At 31.2% G+C, this 23,052-nt stretch overlaps 2 protein-coding genes across 2 annotated transcripts in view; one reads left to right on the top strand and one right to left on the bottom strand.

The window, feature by feature from the left end:
* Positions 1 to 185: 185 nt before the first annotated feature.
* LOC114929992 (uncharacterized) overlaps positions 186 to 23,052 on the top strand; it is a 312,459-nt gene continuing 289,592 nt past the window's right edge. The window contains exons 1-2 of the mRNA XM_085489768.1: positions 186 to 294; positions 527 to 1,243. The gene's annotated coding sequence lies outside the window, so the exon portion shown is untranslated. The remainder of the gene's footprint in view (positions 295 to 526; positions 1,244 to 23,052) is intronic.
* LOC114928767 (uncharacterized) overlaps positions 4,568 to 23,052 on the bottom strand; it is a 49,090-nt gene continuing 30,605 nt past the window's right edge. The window contains exons 2-6 of the mRNA XM_029300113.2: positions 22,407 to 22,624; positions 19,366 to 19,501; positions 15,684 to 15,817; positions 14,469 to 14,733; positions 4,568 to 9,794 (exon numbers count right to left, since the gene is read on the bottom strand). Coding sequence (XP_029155946.1) covers positions 9,718 to 9,794; positions 14,469 to 14,733; positions 15,684 to 15,817; positions 19,366 to 19,501; positions 22,407 to 22,624 — 830 coding nt within the window. The 3' untranslated portion in view covers positions 4,568 to 9,717. The remainder of the gene's footprint in view (positions 9,795 to 14,468; positions 14,734 to 15,683; positions 15,818 to 19,365; positions 19,502 to 22,406; positions 22,625 to 23,052) is intronic.

Here is a 23,052-nt window from a genome sequence, read left to right as displayed (position 1 = left end):
GATAAATAATCATTTATCAACGATGTAAAAAAAAAGGCAAGATATGTAAAAAAATCTATTGATAAACCCGCTTTTTTAGAGCATATACAGACATTAAAATTTGCATTTTAGTAAGAGGAAAAAAAGATTTAGAGTCTGTGAAAGTCGACCTCGAGCGACGACTCGCGGCAGTCTTCAGTCGACGACGACACGGTTCGGACGTAGAGCGAAAAGTAACGCGAAAAATGAGAATATTTACGTCGAATCGGACAATCGATGGCTCCGAAAGGGAGAATCTTCGTCGTACTTCGTCAGGCAAGTATTAGATCGATCAGTCAAGCTCGAAAATCTATCGCGGCTCGAAATTCTTAACAAAATTCGGGACAAGAAAATGAAGTAAATGGTCGGGTCGTGATTTTTTCCGAATTTATTTCCACATTTTTCAACATCAAAACGAATAAAACAAAGTCGAAATCATCGTACAATATCGCAGAGTTCAATCTCGAATAGACATATATTCATGTGGTTTTATTTATTTTTTCTCCAGGTCTCGAAAATACGCGGCGCAGAATTCTCCGAAAGCGGCGGAAAACATTTCTCGAACTTGATCCTTGTGTTGATACCGTGCGACGCCGGCCGAGTCGAGCCGAGCCGAGCCGAGCCGAGTCGAGCCGAGTCGAGCCGAGCCGAGTCGAGCCGAGCCGAGCGCCGCCGAGGCCGCGCGAAGTTAACCGAGCGGCGCGACAGTTTCGCGGACGGATTCGAAGACTGCGCACGGCGCGCGAGTGGCTCGGAAAGTTTCGCGGAAAGTGACAGCATCTGTCTGAAATCAGAGTGAAATCGGTGACTCGGAACGACGAGACGTTCGTTCCCTTCCATCCGGGAGCTGTCAGATTCGAGTTTGACAATTCGTTGTGACGTCATGCTCCGAAAATTCGACGCGCAAAATCGAGTGATATTGTACGTACATGTATATAGTGATGGCGGCGCGCGCGATTCCGACGCCGCCCGAGGAAAGCCGAGCGATTCCAAGAAGTGACAGCTTGTTGCAACGCGCGCACGTGCGAAAAGTGCGGCTTGTTTTTTTTAAAGTTCGATAACCGGGCGACAAATTCGGAAAGTGTGGCGACAAAATCGGAATGAAATTGTGTGATCGAACGAGGGAATATTTGTGTCAGTCAGTGAATAGTGAAAAGCTGTCATGAAATGGATTAAATATCTTCTGGAAATCAGTGGATTAGGAGCAGGTATATTGCTACAAAAAGTGAGTCGTATTTTATTTATACATTTGTTTTGCTTGTATTTTCTGTTAATTGTGAGATTCTTTATTGTTTTCTCATTCTCTGCCAGATATTAAAATATGTTTATATACATTCAGATATTAAAATATGTTCATATACATTCATCTTATTTCAAGTTTAGAAATTTTTGGGAATTGCAAGCAAAACAAACATTGAAAAATTAATAAAATATAAGAGAGAGATAAGAATAAACTCTTTCTCTTTATAATAATATTAATTGAGCGCGCGATATATTTAAATATAATTAAATAAATGAAAATAAACTACGAGAGAAAATGAGGAGACCAAATATTTTTATAGTAATTATATAAGAAGCAGAATATATTTTTCTAAAATAATTACATCACAGGAGTTTGGAAAAGAGAGACAAAATGACATATTCGACAATGTTATAATAGTGAATAATTTTAATAACGATGAAAATTATGTACATATTTACACAGGCTTGTAAACACTTATTCTAGTAATTAGGACACGTATTAAGGGCCTTAACGCACTACCTCGTATGAAACGCGTTTTCCTTTTTCTATTCGATTTAAACACAGCATTTCGCGCGAATTGCGCAGCTTTAAATTTATTTAACACCTCGGCGCACTTTACGCATGAAATCGCAATGCAAAATACATACTTTGTCTGAGTCTATACGAAAAATATATCGAAAGGATATCTATCTTGAGCGTATCGAAATGCTTACGTTGATTCGGAAATAATAATATACAGGTACGCCGCTCTGTGCATTTGCGCTTCAACCCTGGAAAGAGCGAGGAACGTCCTAATTTATCACACTTATTGTTAAAGTTATAATTAGGGTGGCCAATCGTCTCGAATTTTTCGGGATGTCCCGATTTTCGATCCTCATTAGAAGCATCCTGAAAGAACTTTTTACGGGACACTATTTGTCCCGATTTTTCACATAATATTAAATAATAAAACAAAATAATAAATTATACTAAAATTTTTTTTATATGTACATGCACAGTAGGAAAATTTGTGTTTTCTTCATAAAAAACGGTTCCCGTTAAAATTTGTGTGTTAAAAATTTAACACATTCATGTGTTAATTTAACATATTGCTGTTATATATATATATATATATATATATATATATATATAACACAACACACACACACAGCAATATGTTAAATTTAAGTTCAATTATATATATATATATATATATATATATATATATATATATAATTGAACTTAAATATTAAATTATTAAAATCACTAAAATCAATGTGCATCTATTTTTAATTTTACACAATAAATATATTCTGATTTATTAGTGGCAAGATTTATCTGTTAAAATTTACAGAAAAATATGTTGATTGTTTGTTTTATAATATAAATGGGGATGATAAAATTTTAAATCAACATATTTTAAGTTATTTAATAGTAATTTAATAATAATAGTAATTGTTACATTAAAAGTATGTTAATTTTACACAAAGTTAATTTTAAATTATTTGTAGTTTTGCATTAATTTTGTGTTAAAATATTAACACATTATTTATGTCTCCATTTAACAAATCCATATTATGTTAAATCTAAAATTTTTATGGACCGTTTGGGATATGTGATATTTGTTAAATTTAATACATTTTTCAAAGTATAAGATTAATTTTAGAATTTTATTTGTTTGTATTTTGTATGAGAAAAAACTTTGTTTATTTTTTATTGCTTTTATTTTGGTTGCTAATTTTATTCATTAATTTTATTTTAAGAATTTATCAGTGTAGTTTCATACTAAACTAATGATTATATATATACATATATATATATTTTTTTTTAATAATATGCAATAAAACTGCAATATTACAATCATATTAAATTATGTTACAAAATTAAAATTATATGTACAATAAAAAGTCCTGATTTTCTAAAGTTTATATCTTGAACTTAGTCGATCAAGAGTTGGTCACTTTAGTTATAATAAGACTATAAAGTACACTATAAAATAATTTTTAATTATAAGAAAAATTTTTAATTATTGTAAAGTACGTTTTTTTCTTCTTTCTTCTTTTGTCGCTTTTATAAAAGTTGACGAGAAAGCAAATTTGTTAGAATGCTTCCGAGAGAATTTCAATATTTCTTTTTAATTTTTTTTATTTATTTATACGATGAAAGAATTACGAAACCTTATCGTTTTTTATCGATAGATTATTGGTAATCTCTTATTTTTGTTTCTCTGTTATTCAATCGACGCTCGTTTACGTAAGATTTTTCGTCGAAAAAAAAAATACTTAAACATACGGAAAGCCGGATGCGATAAGTTTGTTTTTCGTTTCGCTCGATTCGGAAACTTTTTATTATTCGGCTCCGCCGCTCTTTCCAGGTTAAATCACGCGGAATAAAAAATGTTGCGGCATCGAAAAATCGCGAGTCTTCTTTCAGATATGTGTGTCAATTTTTCTCTCCTCTCTCTCTCTCTTTTTCTCGAGCTACGGATCTCTCCTACTTTACGAGGAAAGTACACCATTTGTCGCGTTGAAACGCGGCATTCCGTCAAATATTTGCGTCGCATATTTTCCTCTCGTGAAAGAGCATATGGTAGAAAAAAGGGGGCGCAACGACGCTCATATTGAGAGCATGAGTCATTTTTTCCGTCGCATTTTTTTTTTTTTATGTCGAGTACTCTCGCGGATGCGTTCCATAGGCTTCGCCATTCGCGTAATCGCTATTTACGACTTTCAATCATAATGACATTTTTCTTGTTATCTATATATACATATATTTTCCACGTAAGGCAATAACATATAGCGTATCACTCGGAGTACTTGGTTTTTTTTATTTAAAACCTGATAAAAAATTTTTTATATATAATTATATATAAATAATATTGTATAATTGTACATATAACCGTAAAATTATATGTAAAATACATGTCCATTTTTATACATAATTATATGTATAAATTTATATATAAATTGTAAGAGTTTATACACTGAAAAAAAGTTAATTCTTATAAATATTTCTTTCAATACTGCTAAATAAGTCATTTATTTGAAACTAATAATATTTATCTGATATGAAAAATATTTATTTAATATAAGAAAATCCTTTTCAAAACAAATAAATATTTATTTGTTTCAAATAAATGATTCATTTGACAGTATTGAACTAAATATGTATTAATTCTTTTTTCAGTGTACATAATCATGTCAAATTATATATGAGAAACATATATTTATATATATGAAGGAATATTATATATATATATATATATATATATATATATAAATTTATATAAATTTATATAAATTTATATAATTATATATAAAAAGCACTATTATCTAATTATGTATGGCCATATTTCATATATAATTTTGAGATTTTATGTACAATTTTATATATTTCTATATAAAAAATCTTATATTGTTATATATAAAGAATGTTTTACTGAAAAATGCGATAACGAATTGAAATATATCTGGGGTAATTGATGATTTTCCGGTATTGTGCTACTTTTCTATACTTTCATACATTTCAGTACTTGTATCGATATATTTTGTATTTTCTCCGCCATTCTTACGCGAGCTTACGCAGACGAGCTTGCGATAAAATCATCTCGAATCGATTGCATACAGCGACGGGGTAAAATGACCTTAATAGTGCTCGCTAGGTAGCCGTAATGTGCTAGGCGGCGAAAACTCTATCCCCGAGTCATTATCTAATAAAGTTCACGAGTATGTCGTGGAGCGAATCCTCTATCGTGTTGGATAAAATTTAAATAATAATAATACATTTTAAAATAAAATAATTTTAAATAATAATACCCTATTTTTTGAAGAAAACACTTTTCCATAAAATTGCGATCAATTTTCCCCAAAAGAAAAAATCTATTTGTACACACTTTGTTTCTATTATAATGTAAAAAGTAGGTTTCTTTTATGGCTTCGCAGTTGAGAAATTTGTGTTAAATTTAATAGATGTCTCAGAGAAATTTTTATGTTAATTTAATATAATACGCAGATTTGTTAATAAATGGTGACACGAATATTGTGTTAATATTTTAACACAAAAAATGCAAAGTTTTTTTCAAGTAATGTGAAATAAATTTTGTGCAAAATTAACAGTTTTAATGTAAAAATTATCTTAAATATTAATTTTACATTCTTATATTATTATAGAATAAAATCAACATTTTATTCTGCAAAATTTTAATAGACTGTCACTACACGGAGAGAATTTATCCTGAAAAATGTGTGAAAATATGATATTGGAGGAATTTTATAAGAGTCTTTCTGATTAATGTTTACCACGATAAAAAATATTAATATATACATAGTAAATTTTACTATGTACATAGTAAAATTAATTGAATATATTTTATATCTTATTATGGTAGATAATAATATTTTTTATTGTGGTAAATATATTAATCAGAAAATTCTCTCGGTGTAACAATACATATTTATTATGCAAAACCAAAAATAGATGCACATTCTATTATTTTTCCACTGTTTTTCAATTGTTTTAATAATCTAACATTTATAAGTTCAATTAACACAACTGCAATATATTAAATTAACAGGTCAATGTATTAAATAATCCTAACAGAAAAATTGTAACGGAGACCTATTTTTTTTTAAACAAGAAGACAAATTTGTCAACTGTGTTAAATAAAAATTCTCCGTTTCCTCTCCAAATTCGAATTTGACGAATTCCCAAATTTCGCAGACATGTTCGATGAATGTCGCGCATTATTAATTGACGTCTGGTGTAATTCCCTCGTGTTGGCCTCGTCGGGACGAGAAAAATAGCGATTCAGGGGACGCTCACTGATGTCCGATGTCCGGGATTACGCATTATTGTTAATTACGACGACACGTTACGGACAGGCCTAAGTGGAGGTCCGTGTTTCCTCGTCCTAGGTTCGTGCGCGCGCGTCCACCGGGATATTTCAATATCGATCGAAAATACGATAGTAATTCCGTACGCGTGACATATATCCGATATGAGATTAACTATGCCTTACAATTAGTCAGAAGGGGGACGACAGCGACCCGATTAAGCGTTTCACGTGCTGGGTTCATCGAATGGGACTCAACTCAATCGAACGCGAACGACTGACTCTGGGTCGTTTTGCGACAGAAAAGGTTCTCGTTTGTTCAAAAAAAGAGACGATTGTTGTGCAAGGTCGCACACGGTGATGCGTAATAATAGCGCTCGATAAAGATTGCTATACAGGGTGTCCCAAAAATTCCGGATACTCTGTTAATATATAGGGAAATTCCTCGGGTTATTTGGAGACAATTTTTCCTCGGCAAAAATGTCGAGGCACCAATCATTTTCGAGTTATAAGCGGTTGAAAATTAGGATTTTCGCAAACTACCCATAAAAAATTTAATTAATTCTTATATAAGTATTTAGTTCAATACGTTCAAATAAATTATTTATTTGAATCTAATAATATTTATTTGATATGAATAAATATATTTATTTGTTTCAAATAAATGATTTATTTGAACGTATTGAACTAAATATTTGTTAACTTGATTAAACCTTTCAACTAAATTACTATTTTGTTAATTGAACATATATTAGTAAGTATTTAAGTCAAATATATGTTTTGCTAGATTTAATATGTTACATTTAATTTAAATATTTTTATATGTTCGATTAACGAAATAATATTTAATAATAAGAATATTTTTAAGTCGGCTCTCCAATTTTTAATCATCGTATTTATCTCGACTAAAGAGCCAAACGCGATGTTATTGAAATAATATTTAGTTGAAAAATTTAGTCAAGTTAACAAATTTTTTTTCAGTGCTCCATGTTCAAAATTGATGCATAAAATATCATTAAGGAATCTTGAAGACATCTTTAAGAAATCTTATATGATATGAAATCCCAAAGACATCTTAAAAACATCTCAAAGATGTTTTATGTATCAATTTTGGACACGGTGCTGTCTGAGTAAACCTTGTGGAAAAAAATATTAACAAAATCACATTTCTCAGGAAGAATTCACTTTAGTAGAATTTTAATTTGAGGCTTAGTTAACAAAGATATATACAATACATGATGGCAAAAATTGAGAACATGCAAAAAATGATGACCTCCTTAAAAAAATTTTTTTTTTTAAATTCTGGCTGTTCTATTAACAGTTCTAGGCAGCATCACAAGAGACCTTCTAAAGAAAATTCTAATGACAAAATTAAATATTTGTAATACTTTTATTGTTATCGCTGATTTAAACATTTCATTTTGTAAAGTTAGCACACCCTCAAAATTCAAAATTGATTTTTTTAGCTTAATTCGCGCCGGAACTATTTTTAAAATTGATAAGGAACTCCAGAACTCTTCAGGGTGCATTCAGAACTTAAAGAAGAAATTAGTCTTTTTAAAAATGGGGTGCCAAACTTCACATTTTTGCTGAGCAAAAATCGTCTCCGGATAATCTTAGGACTCTCCCTATTAACAGAGTGTCCGATAATTTTGGGACATTCTGTATATTCCTTTAACGAATGTTTTTCTCCTCTTTACACATTTCTTTTTTAAAGCTATTATATATATTTTAGGATGTACCATATTGTCTAGAATATTACATTACATTTATAGTACTCGTTAGCTACTTTCTTAGCGACATTCGACCTATCTTTACCGATCGGGAGAGTTATATCGGAAATTATAAAGCCAAGAGGGAAATTATAACTCGCAGGGTAACACGGTTAACTAAATATATACTCGGAGGGACGATAAAAACGGAAACGAGGAAAATTTTAAGAAAGTGTCTCTCATCAAACGCTATTATCGCGCGCTGCAAAAGATAGACGAAAATCAAGAAAAATATAGAACTGTGTTTTTACGATTAATTTTTTTTCTTGCAAAGTTAAATATTTAATCCTCGAAATCAAGCATCGAAGATTGGATATTCATAATTTTACAAAATAAATTTCCATAAATTCCTTTTCAATTCATCCATTTTTCGCAATCACTCGAACGATTTATCCACCGTATGTGAATATATATATATATATATATATATATATATATATATATTTGTATACAAGGTATCCCATTTTAAACAACGCATCTCGATAATTCTTCAACGAAGCATTTTCAGCAAAATAAATGTTTCAGACAAATGTATGGTTTCGAGGGAGACATAAGATGGTGCCATTAATTTGACCTTGAAAAGTCATTTGAAGGTCACGTGAAGGTCAACTTCAGTTTCTTAAAAAATTACATTACAAATAACATACATCATTTTTAAAGCAACTGTGTTTTCTTTGCAACTATATGGTTCCATTTAAGAAATTGAAGTTGACCTTCACGTGACCTTCAAATGACTTTTCAAGGTCAAATCAATTTGGCACCATCTTATGTCCCCCTCGTAACCATACAACTTTTGTCTGACACATTTTTGCTGAAGAATTATCGGTGTTTTTTTAAAATGGGACACCTGTATATAAAAAAAAAAAAAAAAAATCTGTTTCGCGACTATCATTAACTCTGCTTTGTACGAAGAAATCGCTGAGGGGGGGGGGGGGGAGGGCAAAATGGCGATCGTAGAATGGGGAGGAATGAATGTACCCAGATGAAAGAAGATCGTCATTATCCGGTTATCGCGGAAACGCGACTGCCAAGGTGAGAATGAAAATGATATGTCGTGAAAATAGAAAATCCTTTGTAAAAATCGTAGTAAGAATAACATCGACGTATCTCTGGAAAGCGATATAAAGGAGATGACGACTCCGACATCGTCCTTCACGATGATTCCTCGCGAGAGAGAACCTTGGACGATCTAAACAAACGCGAAGGAGGAGGAAAGAGATATCTCTCTTCTTTTTCCTCCTGCATTGAAAAACAAATTTGTTAACTTGACTAAATCTTTCAAAAAATTACTCTTTCTAATTAAACATATATTAGTATATTTAAGTCAAATATATGTCTTATTGCATTTAATGTTATATTTAATTCAAATCTTTTTACAGTTAACTAATTTTTTTCAGTGCATCCACTACAATAAGATATAAAATACGTTCGATTAATTTTGTCATGTAAAATTTACTGAGTACAATATTAATATATTTTTTATTATGCAATTATTAGTCAGGAAAACTCTTACAAAATTTAATTTAAATATATTCAATTAACAGAATGATATTTATTTGAAAGGTTCAGTCAAGGTAACAAATTTGTTTTTCAGTGTGCGTGTACGAGAATACATTTAGAGCCTAGAGCGCACGTAGTGTGTAAGATTTCACCGACTTACGCGTAAACTGGACGTACACTTACAATTATATATGCATTATTGGTATTGCGTTTATTTTTATTTTTTTATTTTTATTTTTTATTTTTTTTACGATTACGCGAATTAGGAATTAGTATAGTAAGGGTGAAACCGATCTCTCTCCTAACGTTTACATGATTAGGAAGCAACGTGAGGGTGGATTGGGGAAGAAAGGAAAACGATTCTTCGTTAATTATCACGCGATGGCGATCGATGTGAGGAGGACGAGGCCGACGACGAAGATCGTCCACTCGACTGCGATGCTCGCGGTTCCTGAAACATTAAAAAGCGAAATGTATTCGTTATTAACCTCTCTCTTTCCCGCCGTTATTCGGCCCTCGTAAAATCGCTTTTGTTCGCGAGAGAGTGAAAAAATATCCTGGCTCGGTTACGTCGCATTGACGTATATAATAATTTCGTTTTTTTCCGGCAGCGAGAAAAATTGGATCGCGTTAATCAATCCCGCGAAATGTTAAAAATTGAAGATACTGAGTGGCCCGAAATTTGCGAATCATCTTATTTCCTCAGAAATGTCGAGAGAAAAGATATTAATAATGTGCGTAGTAAATTTTATTATGTTAAGTAAAATCAAAAAATTGGATCGCGTTAATCGATTCCTCGAAATATTAAAAATTGAAGATACTGGGTGTCTCGAAATTTTACTTTGTTAGTAAAATTAAAAAAATTGGATTGTGTTAATCAATCCCTCGAAATGTTAAAAATTGAAGATGCTGGGTGGCCCGAAATTCGCGAATCATCTCACTTCCTCAGAAATGTCGAGAGAAAAGATATTAATAATGTGCGTAGTAAATTTTATTATGTTAAGTAAAATCAAAAAATTGGATCGCGTTAATCGATTCCTCGAAATATTAAAAATTGAAGATACTGGATGTCCCGAAATTCGCTTTTCCTCAGCAAAAATGTCGAGAGAAAAATATTAATGCAAATTTTACTTTGTTAGTAAAATTTAAAAAATTGGATTGTGTTAATCAATCCCTCGAAATGTTAAAAATTGAAGATACTGGGTGGTCCGAAATTCGCGAATCATCTCACTTTTCCTCAGCGAAAATGTCGTTAGAAAAAATATTAATAATGTAATAGTAAATTTTATTATGTTGAGTAAAATTAATTAAACATATTTTATGTCTCATTGTGTTAAATATTAATATTTTTATTGTGGTAAATATTTAATTAGAAGAACTCTTAAAAAATTCTTCCAATACCACAGTGTCTCACGATTACCATGATTTTCAGGGTAATAAATTCTAAAAGAAAATTCTTTCTGTGCATGTTCCCAATTTTTGCTATCATGTATGTTTGTAACTAAGCCTCAAATTAAAATTCTATTCAAGTAAACTCTACTTGAAATTAATTGAAGAATGTGGTTTTGTTAGTAATGTATGAAAAAAACTACCCTTATTTTCAATCTTTTCTAACTTGAAAATTATTGGTGCCTCGACATTTTTGCTGAGGAAAAATTATCTCCGAATGCTTCGAGGAATCTGCCGTTAACAGATGATTCGCGAATTTCGTGACACCCTGTATATACATAAATTTACGCAAAATGCTGTGTCGGAAAAAATGGGATCTCGCGAAAGCGGGATACAGCTGTCGGCGAAAATAACTCGGCCGAAATAGGATAGGGAGAGGATTGTAGCGAATTTGCGATGCGCATCCCTTAAACGCTTAATTCGGAGAACGCCGAACTATATCCCACGTACTCATTTCGTGAAGCCCGAGCCTCGTTCTTGCCGTAATTTAGTTCGGGATTTGAATACAGTGTGGCTGTAATTAATCAGTTTTTATTGCGGTACTCGGGCGATAGCACTATTGCGGATTAAAGCATCGTGCAATTAGTTTTCCGTTGTGATTAATGTCGAATGCCGTACGCGCTTATACGGGGCTTATTCGTTTTAATACTTAGGGCTTTATAATCCGCTGTATACTCCTCGTTCCTTGTTGTGAGATCTTCGACGCTTTCCGGACCTTCGGAAATTATTTTCGCGCTTATAATATGTATAGTCCAGTAAAATTAGATTTGAAAAGGGCAAAACTTCAAAGCTGAATTTTTGTGGAAATCTTTATTTCGATGTTTTAATGAAATCCTGAAAAGTACAGGACGTTTTTTCTGAGGAGTAAAAGGGGGTAAATTTTAGTTTTTATTATTATCTCGAAACCTATCAATTTTTCGAGAAAAATAGTTATTATTAAAAAAAAATTGTAGCTCGTAAAATTCCCTGCAAAAAAAGTCATTATACTTTTTTCGTACAACTAATTGTTTTTGAGTAAAACGTGCGGTAAAGTTGCAATATTTCTAATATAATTTTTCTTTCAGACTTAATTTGCTTTATATCTTTGAAACGATTAATTTGACGAAAAAAAGTATAAGAACCTTTTTGTAGGGAATTTTATGAGCTACAATTTTGATAATAACTATTTTTCTCGAAAAATAGATAGTTTTCGAGATAAGAGCAAAAAACTAAAATTTATCCCCCATAAAAAACCGCCTTGGCTGAAATTAAGGGTACTTTTCAGGATTTCATTGGAATATATCGAAATAAAGTTCTCCACAAAAATTTAGCTTGATTATAATTTTTTTGAAGTCAAAGTCTTATTTTACTGAACTAATATATCGAGCGAAATTGGCGTGTTTTAGCAAATATAAATATTCGCTCGAATGGTTATTAATAAAATATAAATATTCCCTCGAATTTTGCCACCGCACTGAGCGAAATGGGTGTGTAAAAAATATGCTGTGTGTATATTTACAATCGGTATTTAGATCGCAAAATATGTATTTTCGGTGAAAAGTCTACTTTAATACGATACGCAATTCAACAGGACTGTGAAATTACCTCCGATTTGTTTCCGGTCGAGGTAAGCTCGTAGAAAAATCCGCGAGTTTCTCGCTTACGAAAAAAAAACAAAAAAAAACACCCGAAATAAACGCAAAATATATCGTAATATATTTTACAATCACAGTGCCGCCCGATTGCCACACAATTCTTTAAATCAAATCCGTTAGCGGAATAATAATTCAACGCGAGCACCAAGTATTATAAAATTGGGATTTATAGCTCCGCGCAAAGAGCTTGACCTAAGTAAATTTTTCATTTTTCCGCAACCCCAGTGCTTCGCAATCGATGATACATCGCGGTTCGCATTTTCCCACGATTCATGAGTATTACAAAAATTCACGAACGCGTGAAAAGTGTCGAGAAAAAATTGTGAAAATATATATAAAAGTCGTGGCGTGACAATTGTTTCTCCAATTGAAACGTACGTTTCATCTTGTCAACTTGAGGTTACACAGAGAGAATTTTCTCTTAGAATTTATTTTGAAAGTCGTGGTAAACGTGGAGACAATATGATATTGGCAGGATTTTAGAATTTAGAGTTTCTCTGATTATATATAATATTTTTATCACGATAAAAAATATTAATATCTCTCACAAGATATAAAATAGGTTCGATTAATTTTATTATGTGCATAGTAATATATTTTGTTGCGGTAGATATTAATATTTGTTATTGTGATAAATATATATTAATAGATTTTATCGTAGTTAAATATTAATCAGAGAAATTCTTACAAAATTCTTCCAATATATGTACATAATAAAATTATTAATGTACATAGTAAAATCAATCGAACATATTTTATATCCTATATTGTGGTAGATATTAATATTTATTATTGTGGTAAATATTAATAAGAGAAACTCTTATTCAAATCCTTCCAACACCATATTGTCCCACGATTCCCGGGAAAAAATTTTTTATATATAATTATATATAAATAATTGTATAATTATACATATAATTGTGAAATTATATGTGAAATATTTATATATAAATTATAAGGGTTATTCATATATATAATCATTTCAAATTATATATGAAACATATATTTAGGTATATGAAGAATTACTTATATATAAATTTATATAATTATATATAAAAAGCACTTTTATCTAATTATGTATGGACATATTTCATATATAATTTTGCGATTCTATGTATAATTTTATATATTTCTATATAATTTTATATTGTTATATATAAAAAAGTTTTTCTCGGGTTACTATGATTTTTAGGCTAAATTCTAATAGTCCAGTAAAATTAGATTTTGACTTAAAAAAAAATTATAATCAAATTGAATATTTGTGGAAACCTTTATTTCGATGTTCTAATGAAATCTTGAAAAAAGTACTCTTAATTTCAGTCAAGGCGTTTTTTTATGGAGGGTAAATTTTAGTTTTTTGCTATTATCTAGAAAACTATCAATTTTTCGAGAAAAATAGTTATTATCAAAATTGTAGTTCATAAAATTCCCTACAAAAAAGCTTATACTTTTTTTCGTGGAATTAATTGTTTCGAAGATATAGAGTGAATTAAGTCTGAAAGAAAATTATTAGAAATATTGCAACATTACCGCACGTTTTACTCAAAAACGATTAGTTGTACGAAAAAAAGTATAATGATCTTTTTTGTAGAGAATGTTATGTGCTACAATTTTGATAATAACTATTTTTCTCGAAAAATTGATAGTTTTCGAGACAATAACAAGAAACTAAAATTTACCCCTCATAAAAAACGTCCTGGATGAAATTAAGGGTACTTTTCAGGATTTTATTAGAACATTGAAATAAAGGTCTCCACAAAAATTCAGCTTGATTATAATTATTTTGAAGTTTTGCTCTTTTCAAGTCTAATTTTACTGGACTATAAGAGAAGATTTTGTATAGAGACGTACACGATTACAGTGATGGTCCTCGCGAGTTTCTGTCCCTTAATTTCTCGAAACTCGCATTTCATCAAGTTTCAGACGAGATAAAACTCAGGACCGGTGAGTTAATCGATATCTCGGGAGGTAACGTTGCGCAATTGCGGCGCAGGTGTGGGAAAGTATAAGTGTGGGAAGAGCGAGAGAGAGAGAAGTCTTACCGTCCGTCAGATCCTCGCGAATGTGGCTCTGCGCCCTGGTCTCGCGGCTTTCCATTATAGACGTTTTCAGAACGCTCTCGTCGCCCACCACGCTCTCCTCGTTGCTCTGCTTGTACACCGTGGCTATTGTGGCCAAGCACTTTAGCTTCATGTCGCCCTGCCTGAAGTGCTTGTTCTCGACGCGAAATTCCAGACCGAGTGTCGCGACGTCCAGGCCATTGTCGTCGACGACGATTTCGGGCCCTCTCAGATACTCGGGGTCCGCCTGAAAGCGCGAAAAATGCTTATTTTTTTATTTATTTAATTTTTTTTTAAATAAAACCGGAATACAATCCGGTCGGATGGGAGAAGCGTGAACAATTAGGTGGATTTTTATTTCGGATTTTTAGATTCGCGACCCGAATTACGCAGCATCGACAACGTCAATTACAGGTGAGATGAAAAACATAGATACGCGCGATATTCTATAGAACGCAATTTGAAAACAATTAAGAACAGGAGTGATTGCTCCCTTTTGATCCCGGATGCAAATTTTTTTTCACGAAACCAATTACGCGAAATTGCATTAAGCACCGAAGCAAGATTCTAATTATTGCACGATAACGATAATAATATTCATCAGCAACGCGCGCACGCGCTGTAAAGTTATTTTAAAGTTAATCTTTAATTCGGTTATAAAGCTTCGCGTAGGGTGGAAAATTTCGCTGAAATATAACGGTAACGAATTTTCTGAAAAAAGAGAGAGAGAGACGCGCAAGTTCTGTAAACATTAACGACATATAAATGGGATCGGATAAATGGAAAATATACATAAACGTCGAGGATTCCAAATCGATATTCAATGTTGACACGACAGACTGTCGACGTTTCACCTTTAATTGGGAATTGGTGACCGGTGTTTTATCAAAATAAATTTTAAATTAGAACATTATCGGGAGTGGAGAGAGTATTTTTCGAGATTAACGCACAGCACACACACACACACACACACGCATGCATAAATAAACGCAAATGGACACGCACATATGCGCTTTTGTAATGAAAACAAAGTGGAATGAAGCTTTGATTTATTTAGCAAATTGCGTACACCGCTGTGTGTTTTTTCTCTTTTTCTCCGTAACAGAGAAATGCAACATTTGGTCGGTGAGAAAAGTCTAGCGAGGCACGAAACAAAGGTTGCAATTATTTCGCCGACGGTTAAAGTGTCTCACTTACCGGCTCGTCGTTGATGAACCAAGACAATAGCGCGCCTGGTTTAGAAGGCGCCGACGTGCAGTCCATACGAACGACATCGTCCACCTGATACTTGGGACGACCGCCGGTTATCTGCGGTCCTTCGTTAGGTAGAACTGAAACGTTGCCATGACCCTTTCTAGTGCTATTGTCGTACCCTCGGATTAGATCCCCCCTTATCTTACCCGCGTGCATTTACTGTGCACGTATTCATTTATCTAGTCTCATTCTCCTCTCTCGCAAATTTCAGCCAAATCATTATCTCGCGAGCTAATACACCGCCTCGTTTTGAGGATAACAAGATTTCTTTAATGTATAATTTGGATATTTATATATACAGGGTGTCCGGTAACTAACGAATCGATGATTAAGGGCGGATTCTCTGGCCAATTTGGAGACGATTTTTCCTTAGCAAAAATGTTGAGAAGTCAATAATTTTCGAGTTATAAGCGATTGAAAAAAATGGGTTTTTTGAAAACTAAACGTTTTGGAGTTAAAAGTCTAACATAATTACATTCCTCAGTTAATTTCAGGTAGAGTTTACTATAATAAAATTTTAATTTGAGGCTTAGTTATAAAGATACATAATGACAAATATTGAAAAGTTGTAAAAAATGATGACCTTTTTCGACATTTTCGCTGAGGAAAAATCGTTCCCAAATTGACCAAAGAATCCATTTGTGATCGTTGGTCCGTTAGTTACCGGACACCCTGTATGTATACAGGTTGCTTCAGCAGGGTCTAGCGATCAGGGAAATTTAGGAAACCGGGTATTGTAAGGGAATTTTATAAATCTGCACGGAGAGAATTTTCTCTTCAAATTTAGCCTGAAAATTATGGTAATCGTGCGACAATGTAGTATTGGAGGAATCTTATAAGAGTTTCTCTGATTAATATTTACTACACAAAAAAATATTAATATGTACATAGTAAATTTACTAAGAATTTATTATGTACATAGTAAAATTTACTATGTACATAATACATTTTACTATGTAAATAGTAAATTCTTAGTAAATTTTACTATGTAAAAATATTAATATATACATAGTAAAATTTACTATGTAGGTACATAGTAAAATCTTATAAGAGTTTCTCTGATTAATATTTACCACAAAAAAATATTAATATGTACATAATAAAATTTACTAAAATTTATTATGTACATATTAATATTTTTATTGTGGTAAATATTAATCAAAGAAACTCTTATAAGATTCTTCCAATGCAAATTTTGTTACACGATTACCATGATTTTCAGGGTAAATTCTAAGAGAAAATTCTCTCCGTGTGGGATTGTCAGGGAAAAGTCAGAAAATTTTATTATTTATCTGGATTTTTTCACATTATTCTACATTTGACACAATAATTTGAAATTTTTTATTAAATAAATATTAACTTTTCCTTTGACTCCCAGCACGCTAATTTTCTGTGTTGTTAAAAATCGATTCATCTACAGTGTGTTCGTTCATTTATATTTTTATCGTCGTGTTATTCTATTTTAATGTGTTTAATAGAGATAAAACTAAAAAAATTGATATAATATAAATAAAAAAGGCGATTATTTAAATAGTTTATAGTGACATGTTTGTTTCGATTATCGTACAGATTGTATAATTTATTTAATGCAGATTGTGTGTATAATTTATTTAAATTTTTGTTGTTTTAACTTCCGAACCTTTTCATTGTTGACAAAAATATCTCAAGGATTTCATGATTTAATTGATTTATCATATAGATATATACAAATTATATATTTGGAAAAAATAATACTAAAAAGTCAGGGAAAAAATTGATTTCTGGTCTTGGAAAATCTGAACAAATCAGGGAATTTTTTTCATTGAGTTCGCTGGACACCCTGTAAGAGAAATGTCAGTATTCTGGGGTTTATGTGAATGTAGCACTCAACTTTTTAAAAATTAATTTTTTAATATAGAAAATAATAGCAGTTTGTTTTTGTAGTTATTTGTAGTAAGAATAATTTTGTTTCTTGTTTATCAGTTAAAAAATATTTTTTTTTAATTAATCGCACTCGAGATTAAGATATCAAAAATTCGCTTGCGCATTCTTTTAGAATTGTTTCTAGCTTTTTGTAGTGATTTTATTTTTTAAAATGACTACAAACGAAATACTATAATTTTCCGTATTAAGAAATTAATTTCTCAAAAGTCATGTCAGATTCACATAACTGAATGCGCGATATTTTCAAGTTCGAGTACGTCTTTAAACGAAGATAGATCGATATCGATCTTAAAGCAAAAATATTTTAAAGTGACTAGCACCTTACTTTAATTTTTTAAATTCGCGTGCGCAGCATTTTTTAAAAATATGTAAATCAAAGACTCGGTTTAGTGGTTTTCAATGATTTTCGTTTCGTTTATAGTTGCACGGTTTAGCAATTGCAATTGTTTAAAAAAATGGTCAATAGTTAAATTTGTCAGTTTTAAAGATTTTTTTCAAATCTGCTTTTTCCAGACGAATTAGACTCGTTTACAGTTGTTTGTAGCATTTGCAATCGAAATTTATATTGATCGAAAAAGCAGATTTGAAAAATCTTTAAAATTGACAAAATCACTTTTGACAATTTGTTTAAACCACTGCCATTTCTAAATTGTACAATTACAAACGAAATAGAAATCACTACAAACAAAAAACTACAAACGATTTTAAAAAAGTTTGCGCAAGTGGATTTCAGATATCTTAAAGTCGTGCTAGTCATTTTTAGTTTTTTTTTGCTCTTTAATTGACTACAAACGATATTACTGTTAATGCAAACAACTAAATACAAAAGACTATCATTTTCTGTGTTAAATAATTAATTTTTTGAAAGCCAGATTCACATAGCTGAATGCGTAAATAGATCGTTATCGATGTTAAAAGTTTACATTCAACCATAATAGTCAACAAGAAACGACAAAATTTAACAAAATCATTTCATAGTATTTGATTCTGCTAAGTTAATAAATGTATTCATTTTTAAACTTGAACACAATGTACGTATTTTTATTTACCGTTCAGAGAAAAACACGTATTTATATAAACTTTCCTGCTGCCGTTGTTCTGTTTTACCGACTTTAAGTTAGGTTAGGTTTCTTATGTAATATACATACATAATTAATTCAAGTACGAATCTTTTGATACAAGCTTTTAATCTCATTTTTATTATTTTTGTATTATTCTTTCATGTCATCTCTATTAGGAGCGCCATATTTTGTGCACAAATAAACTGCAGAACTTTTGTATTAAATAAGTATTGTTATGAACTGATGCAAGAGGCCGATAAAAAAACTAATTTTTTAACTTTCATTGTTTTTTTATACGAAATTACAGCGCTCCCCGTTCATTATTATTAGTACTTTAATCGTGGAGAAGGATTTTTCAATCTGTATAGCGAATAAAAAGAAAAGCCCTTGAATTAAAAGTCGATAAAACAGACATGATCAGGATCTCCTTAAAACAATGCGTATATATAAGCATGTCCTAGAATACTGATTATTCCTCCTGAAACACCCTTTATATTTCTCCACCTTTATCGGAGAATATCGATCCGAACATTATCTTTTAAATTTTATTGTCATTGAATTCTGCTTTCGCTCCACGTTCTTGTTATAATCCCGGCTTAATCGCGTATATATTCCCCCTTATTTTCCATGACAATACTTACCGACTACAGTCATGTCTCCGTGATCGGAGACCGTCTCAAAGGCGGGAGCCTCGCCCGACACCTCGCAGCGATACCTCCCCGAACTCCTCAGATTCACGTTGTTCAGGACGACCACGGTTTGGTTGGACTGTAACCTCTGAATGCAAATTCGCGATTACAAACTGCTGTGCCCGATCGAGCGTGAACGCGGAGCATGCGCGATGCGCGCCGGTGAATAAACTAGATTCTATCAGATTCGAACGAAAAACATCTCGCCGTGAAGGATATATGCATACGTACACACGAACTTTTTTTTACACTTCTAAGATTCAACAAAAAAATATAGGACATCGAAAAATTTGTTATTAGGGATGCTTTTTAACAAAGGATTGATACTTTCCGAGAAACAATTTTTTATATATAATTATATATAAATAATTGTATAATTATATACATATAATCGTAAAATTATATGTGAAATATGTCTATTTTTATACATAATTATATAAATTTATATATATATATATATATATATATATATATAAATTATATAGATTCATATATAATCATGTCAAATTATATATGATACATATATATTTATATATATGAAGAAATACTTATTATATATATATATATATATATTTATATAAAAAACACTTTTATCTAATTATATATGTACATATTTCATATATAATTTTGCGATTATATGTATAATTTTATATAATTTCTATATAATTTTATATTGTTATATATAAAAAATTTGTGACCGGGTTTTATTCGTTTAATATTCGATATACAAAATATTTAATAAATGTCATACTATTAGTCTGTCAAATTCGAATAGAAAATACTTTGCCTTGAAGGATATTGTATGTATACGTATACATAAACCTTTTTTTTACGCACCTCTAAGATTCAACCAAAAATAGGCATTGAAAAAATTTGCTATTAGAGATGCTTAAATTTAACAAAGGATCAATACTTTTATTTGTTCAATATTTGATATATGAAATATTTTATAAATGTCAGACTATTATTCTGTCAGATTCTATCAGATTCGAACGTAAAACATATCGCCGTGAAGGATATATTGTATACATGCAAACAAACCTTTTTTTACAGCTCTAAGATTAAACAAAAAAATAGGGCATTGGAAAAATTTGCTACTAAAGATGCTTTTTAACAAAGAATTGACAATGTTATTTAAATATTTAATATTCGATATACGAAATATTTAATATTCGATATACGAAATATTTAATATTTGATATACGAAATATTTAATAAATGTCAAACCATTATTCTATCAGATTCGAATGGAACGATGTATTTATGTACACATAAACCTTCTTTTTACATCTCTAAAATGAACAAAATAGACCATTGGAAAATTTTCTATTAGAGGTGCTTAAATTTAACAACTGATCGATACTTTTATTTAATATACAATATATGAAATATTTAATTAAATGTCAGATTATTACTGTCCCCGTAATAGAAATACTAGGTGTTCCGAAATTAGCGAATTATAAATATATCTGTTTATGAAAGATTCTTCAGATTATTTGGAGACGATTTTTCTTTAGCAAAAATGTAGAGGAATCAATAATTGCGATTGAAAATAAAGAGTTTTTCGCAAATTAAGCTTTGTGGAAATAAAATATTAATAAAATCACATTCTTCAATTAATTTTAAGTAGACGGAGATAATTTTCTCTTATAAATTTTATTTGTTTTATTTTATTTATTTATTTTATATATTATTATGGTGGATTATTAATATTTTTTATTTGTGGTAAATATTAATCAAAGAGACTCATAAAATTCTTTCAATACTATATTGTCCCACGATTACCATGATTTTCGGGATAAATTCTATATATAATCTGTAAAGAGAAAATGCTCTGTGTAGAGTTTACTTTAATAGAGTTTTAATTTAATGCTTATAAAAGATATTTGATGTTAAAATTTGGGTGAGAACACGTAAAAAATCCTTCGACATTTTCATCGAAGAAAAATCGTCTCCAAATCCTGATCCTAGGAATCTGCCATATATTCATTGCATTCGTGAATTTCAGGACATCCTGTATACAAAGTTGTCGAAGTACACAGTAGAAAAATTTGTGTTTTCTTGTTAAAAACGGTTGTCGTTAAAATTTTTGTGTCAAATATTTAACACATTTATGTGTTAATTTAACATATTGCTGTTGTGTTAATTGAACTTAAATGTTAAATTATTAAAACTGAAAAAAGATGTAAAAATAACATAATGTGCATCTATTTTCAATTTTACACGATAAATATGTTCTGTTTTATTAGTGGCAAGATTTATCCATTAAAATTTACAGAATAAAGTGCTGATTTTTAATTTTATAATATAAGTCCGGATGATAAAATCTAAAATTAACATATTTTTAATTAATTTTTACATTAAAACTATATTAATTTTACACAAAATTTATTTAAAATTATTTAAAGTTTCGTATTTATTTTGTGTTAAAATATTAACACATTATTTGTGTCTCCATTTAACATATCCATATATATTATGTTAAATTAACACAAAAAATTCTGTGTAAACCGTTTGGGACATCTGTGATATCTATTAAATCTAACACAAATTCAACTGTGCATGCCACAGAGAAAATTTTCTTTTAGAATTTATCCTGAAAATCATGATAATCGTGGTATTGGAAGAATTTTATAAGAGTTTCTCTGATTAATATTTACCACAATAAAAAATATTAATATGTACATAGTAAAATTAATCGACTATATTTTATATCTTATTGTGGTAGATATTAATCAGAAAAACTCTCATACATTTATTCTTATACTTTTGTTCTTCCAATACTATATTATCCTACGATTTTAGATATTAATATTTTCATTGTGTTAAATATTAATCAGATAAATTTTTATAAGATTCTTCCAATATTGTCCCACGATTACCATGATGTTCAGGGTAAATTCTAAGAGAAAACGTTCTCCGTGTGATTGTTCTCGCTCGAGAAGAGAAGAAAGAAAATCTGGACGTTCCAAGAAAGCATCCTTGCAACTCACGTTCACGTTCACACCTCGAAGCGGAAACGTTAGCGACCTGGGCTTGTCTTTGGGCGTGTAGCGATAAAATTCGTGGCCGTCCTTGTACCACTTCACCGCGTACAATTGCTCTTTGTCCAAGTTGAAGTTGCACTGCATGCGCACCGTCTCGTTTAGGATGACGTGCTCCGGTATCTGCAGAGACGTCATGCGTAGGGCGACGACGACGACGACGACGCCTGCAAAAGATTCGCGCAGTTGCGCTCTGTAGGCAGGATTGTATGTGGAGTCGCTGCGCAGCTAGAAAGTGGACCCTGCGGAGTCCCTAGTCTTGGTGACGTGTCCCCGTTGACCCACCCTCTACCTTCTACCTTTCCGTGCTCGCTGTCGCACAGTTGCAGCTCTCTGCATGGGAAACTTTGCGTATTCACTCGAGAGACTCGTATGAATACGCTCGGGGACAGACAGGTCACCGCGAGCTTTTCGCCATAATCGCGATGTACTCTCTCTCTCTCTTCGAGTTAGTAGTTTCAATCTTCGACTGTGTCCTCGCACGCGACACGACCGTCCGATCAAATTCGACGATAATATTCGTACGAGCGCATACTTGCGAATTTACCGCTACTGAGTCATACGTGATTCACTGCTACGAGTGCTTTTTGAATTA

The sequence above is a fragment of the Nylanderia fulva genome, unplaced genomic scaffold, assembly GCF_048542155.1.
Source record: "Nylanderia fulva isolate GAGA-0341 unplaced genomic scaffold, ASM4854215v1 Scaffold9, whole genome shotgun sequence".
Classification (NCBI taxonomy): domain Eukaryota; kingdom Metazoa; phylum Arthropoda; class Insecta; order Hymenoptera; family Formicidae; genus Nylanderia; species Nylanderia fulva.
Note: the sequence above shows the minus strand (reverse complement) of the source record. Positions and strands in the feature narration are given on the sequence as shown.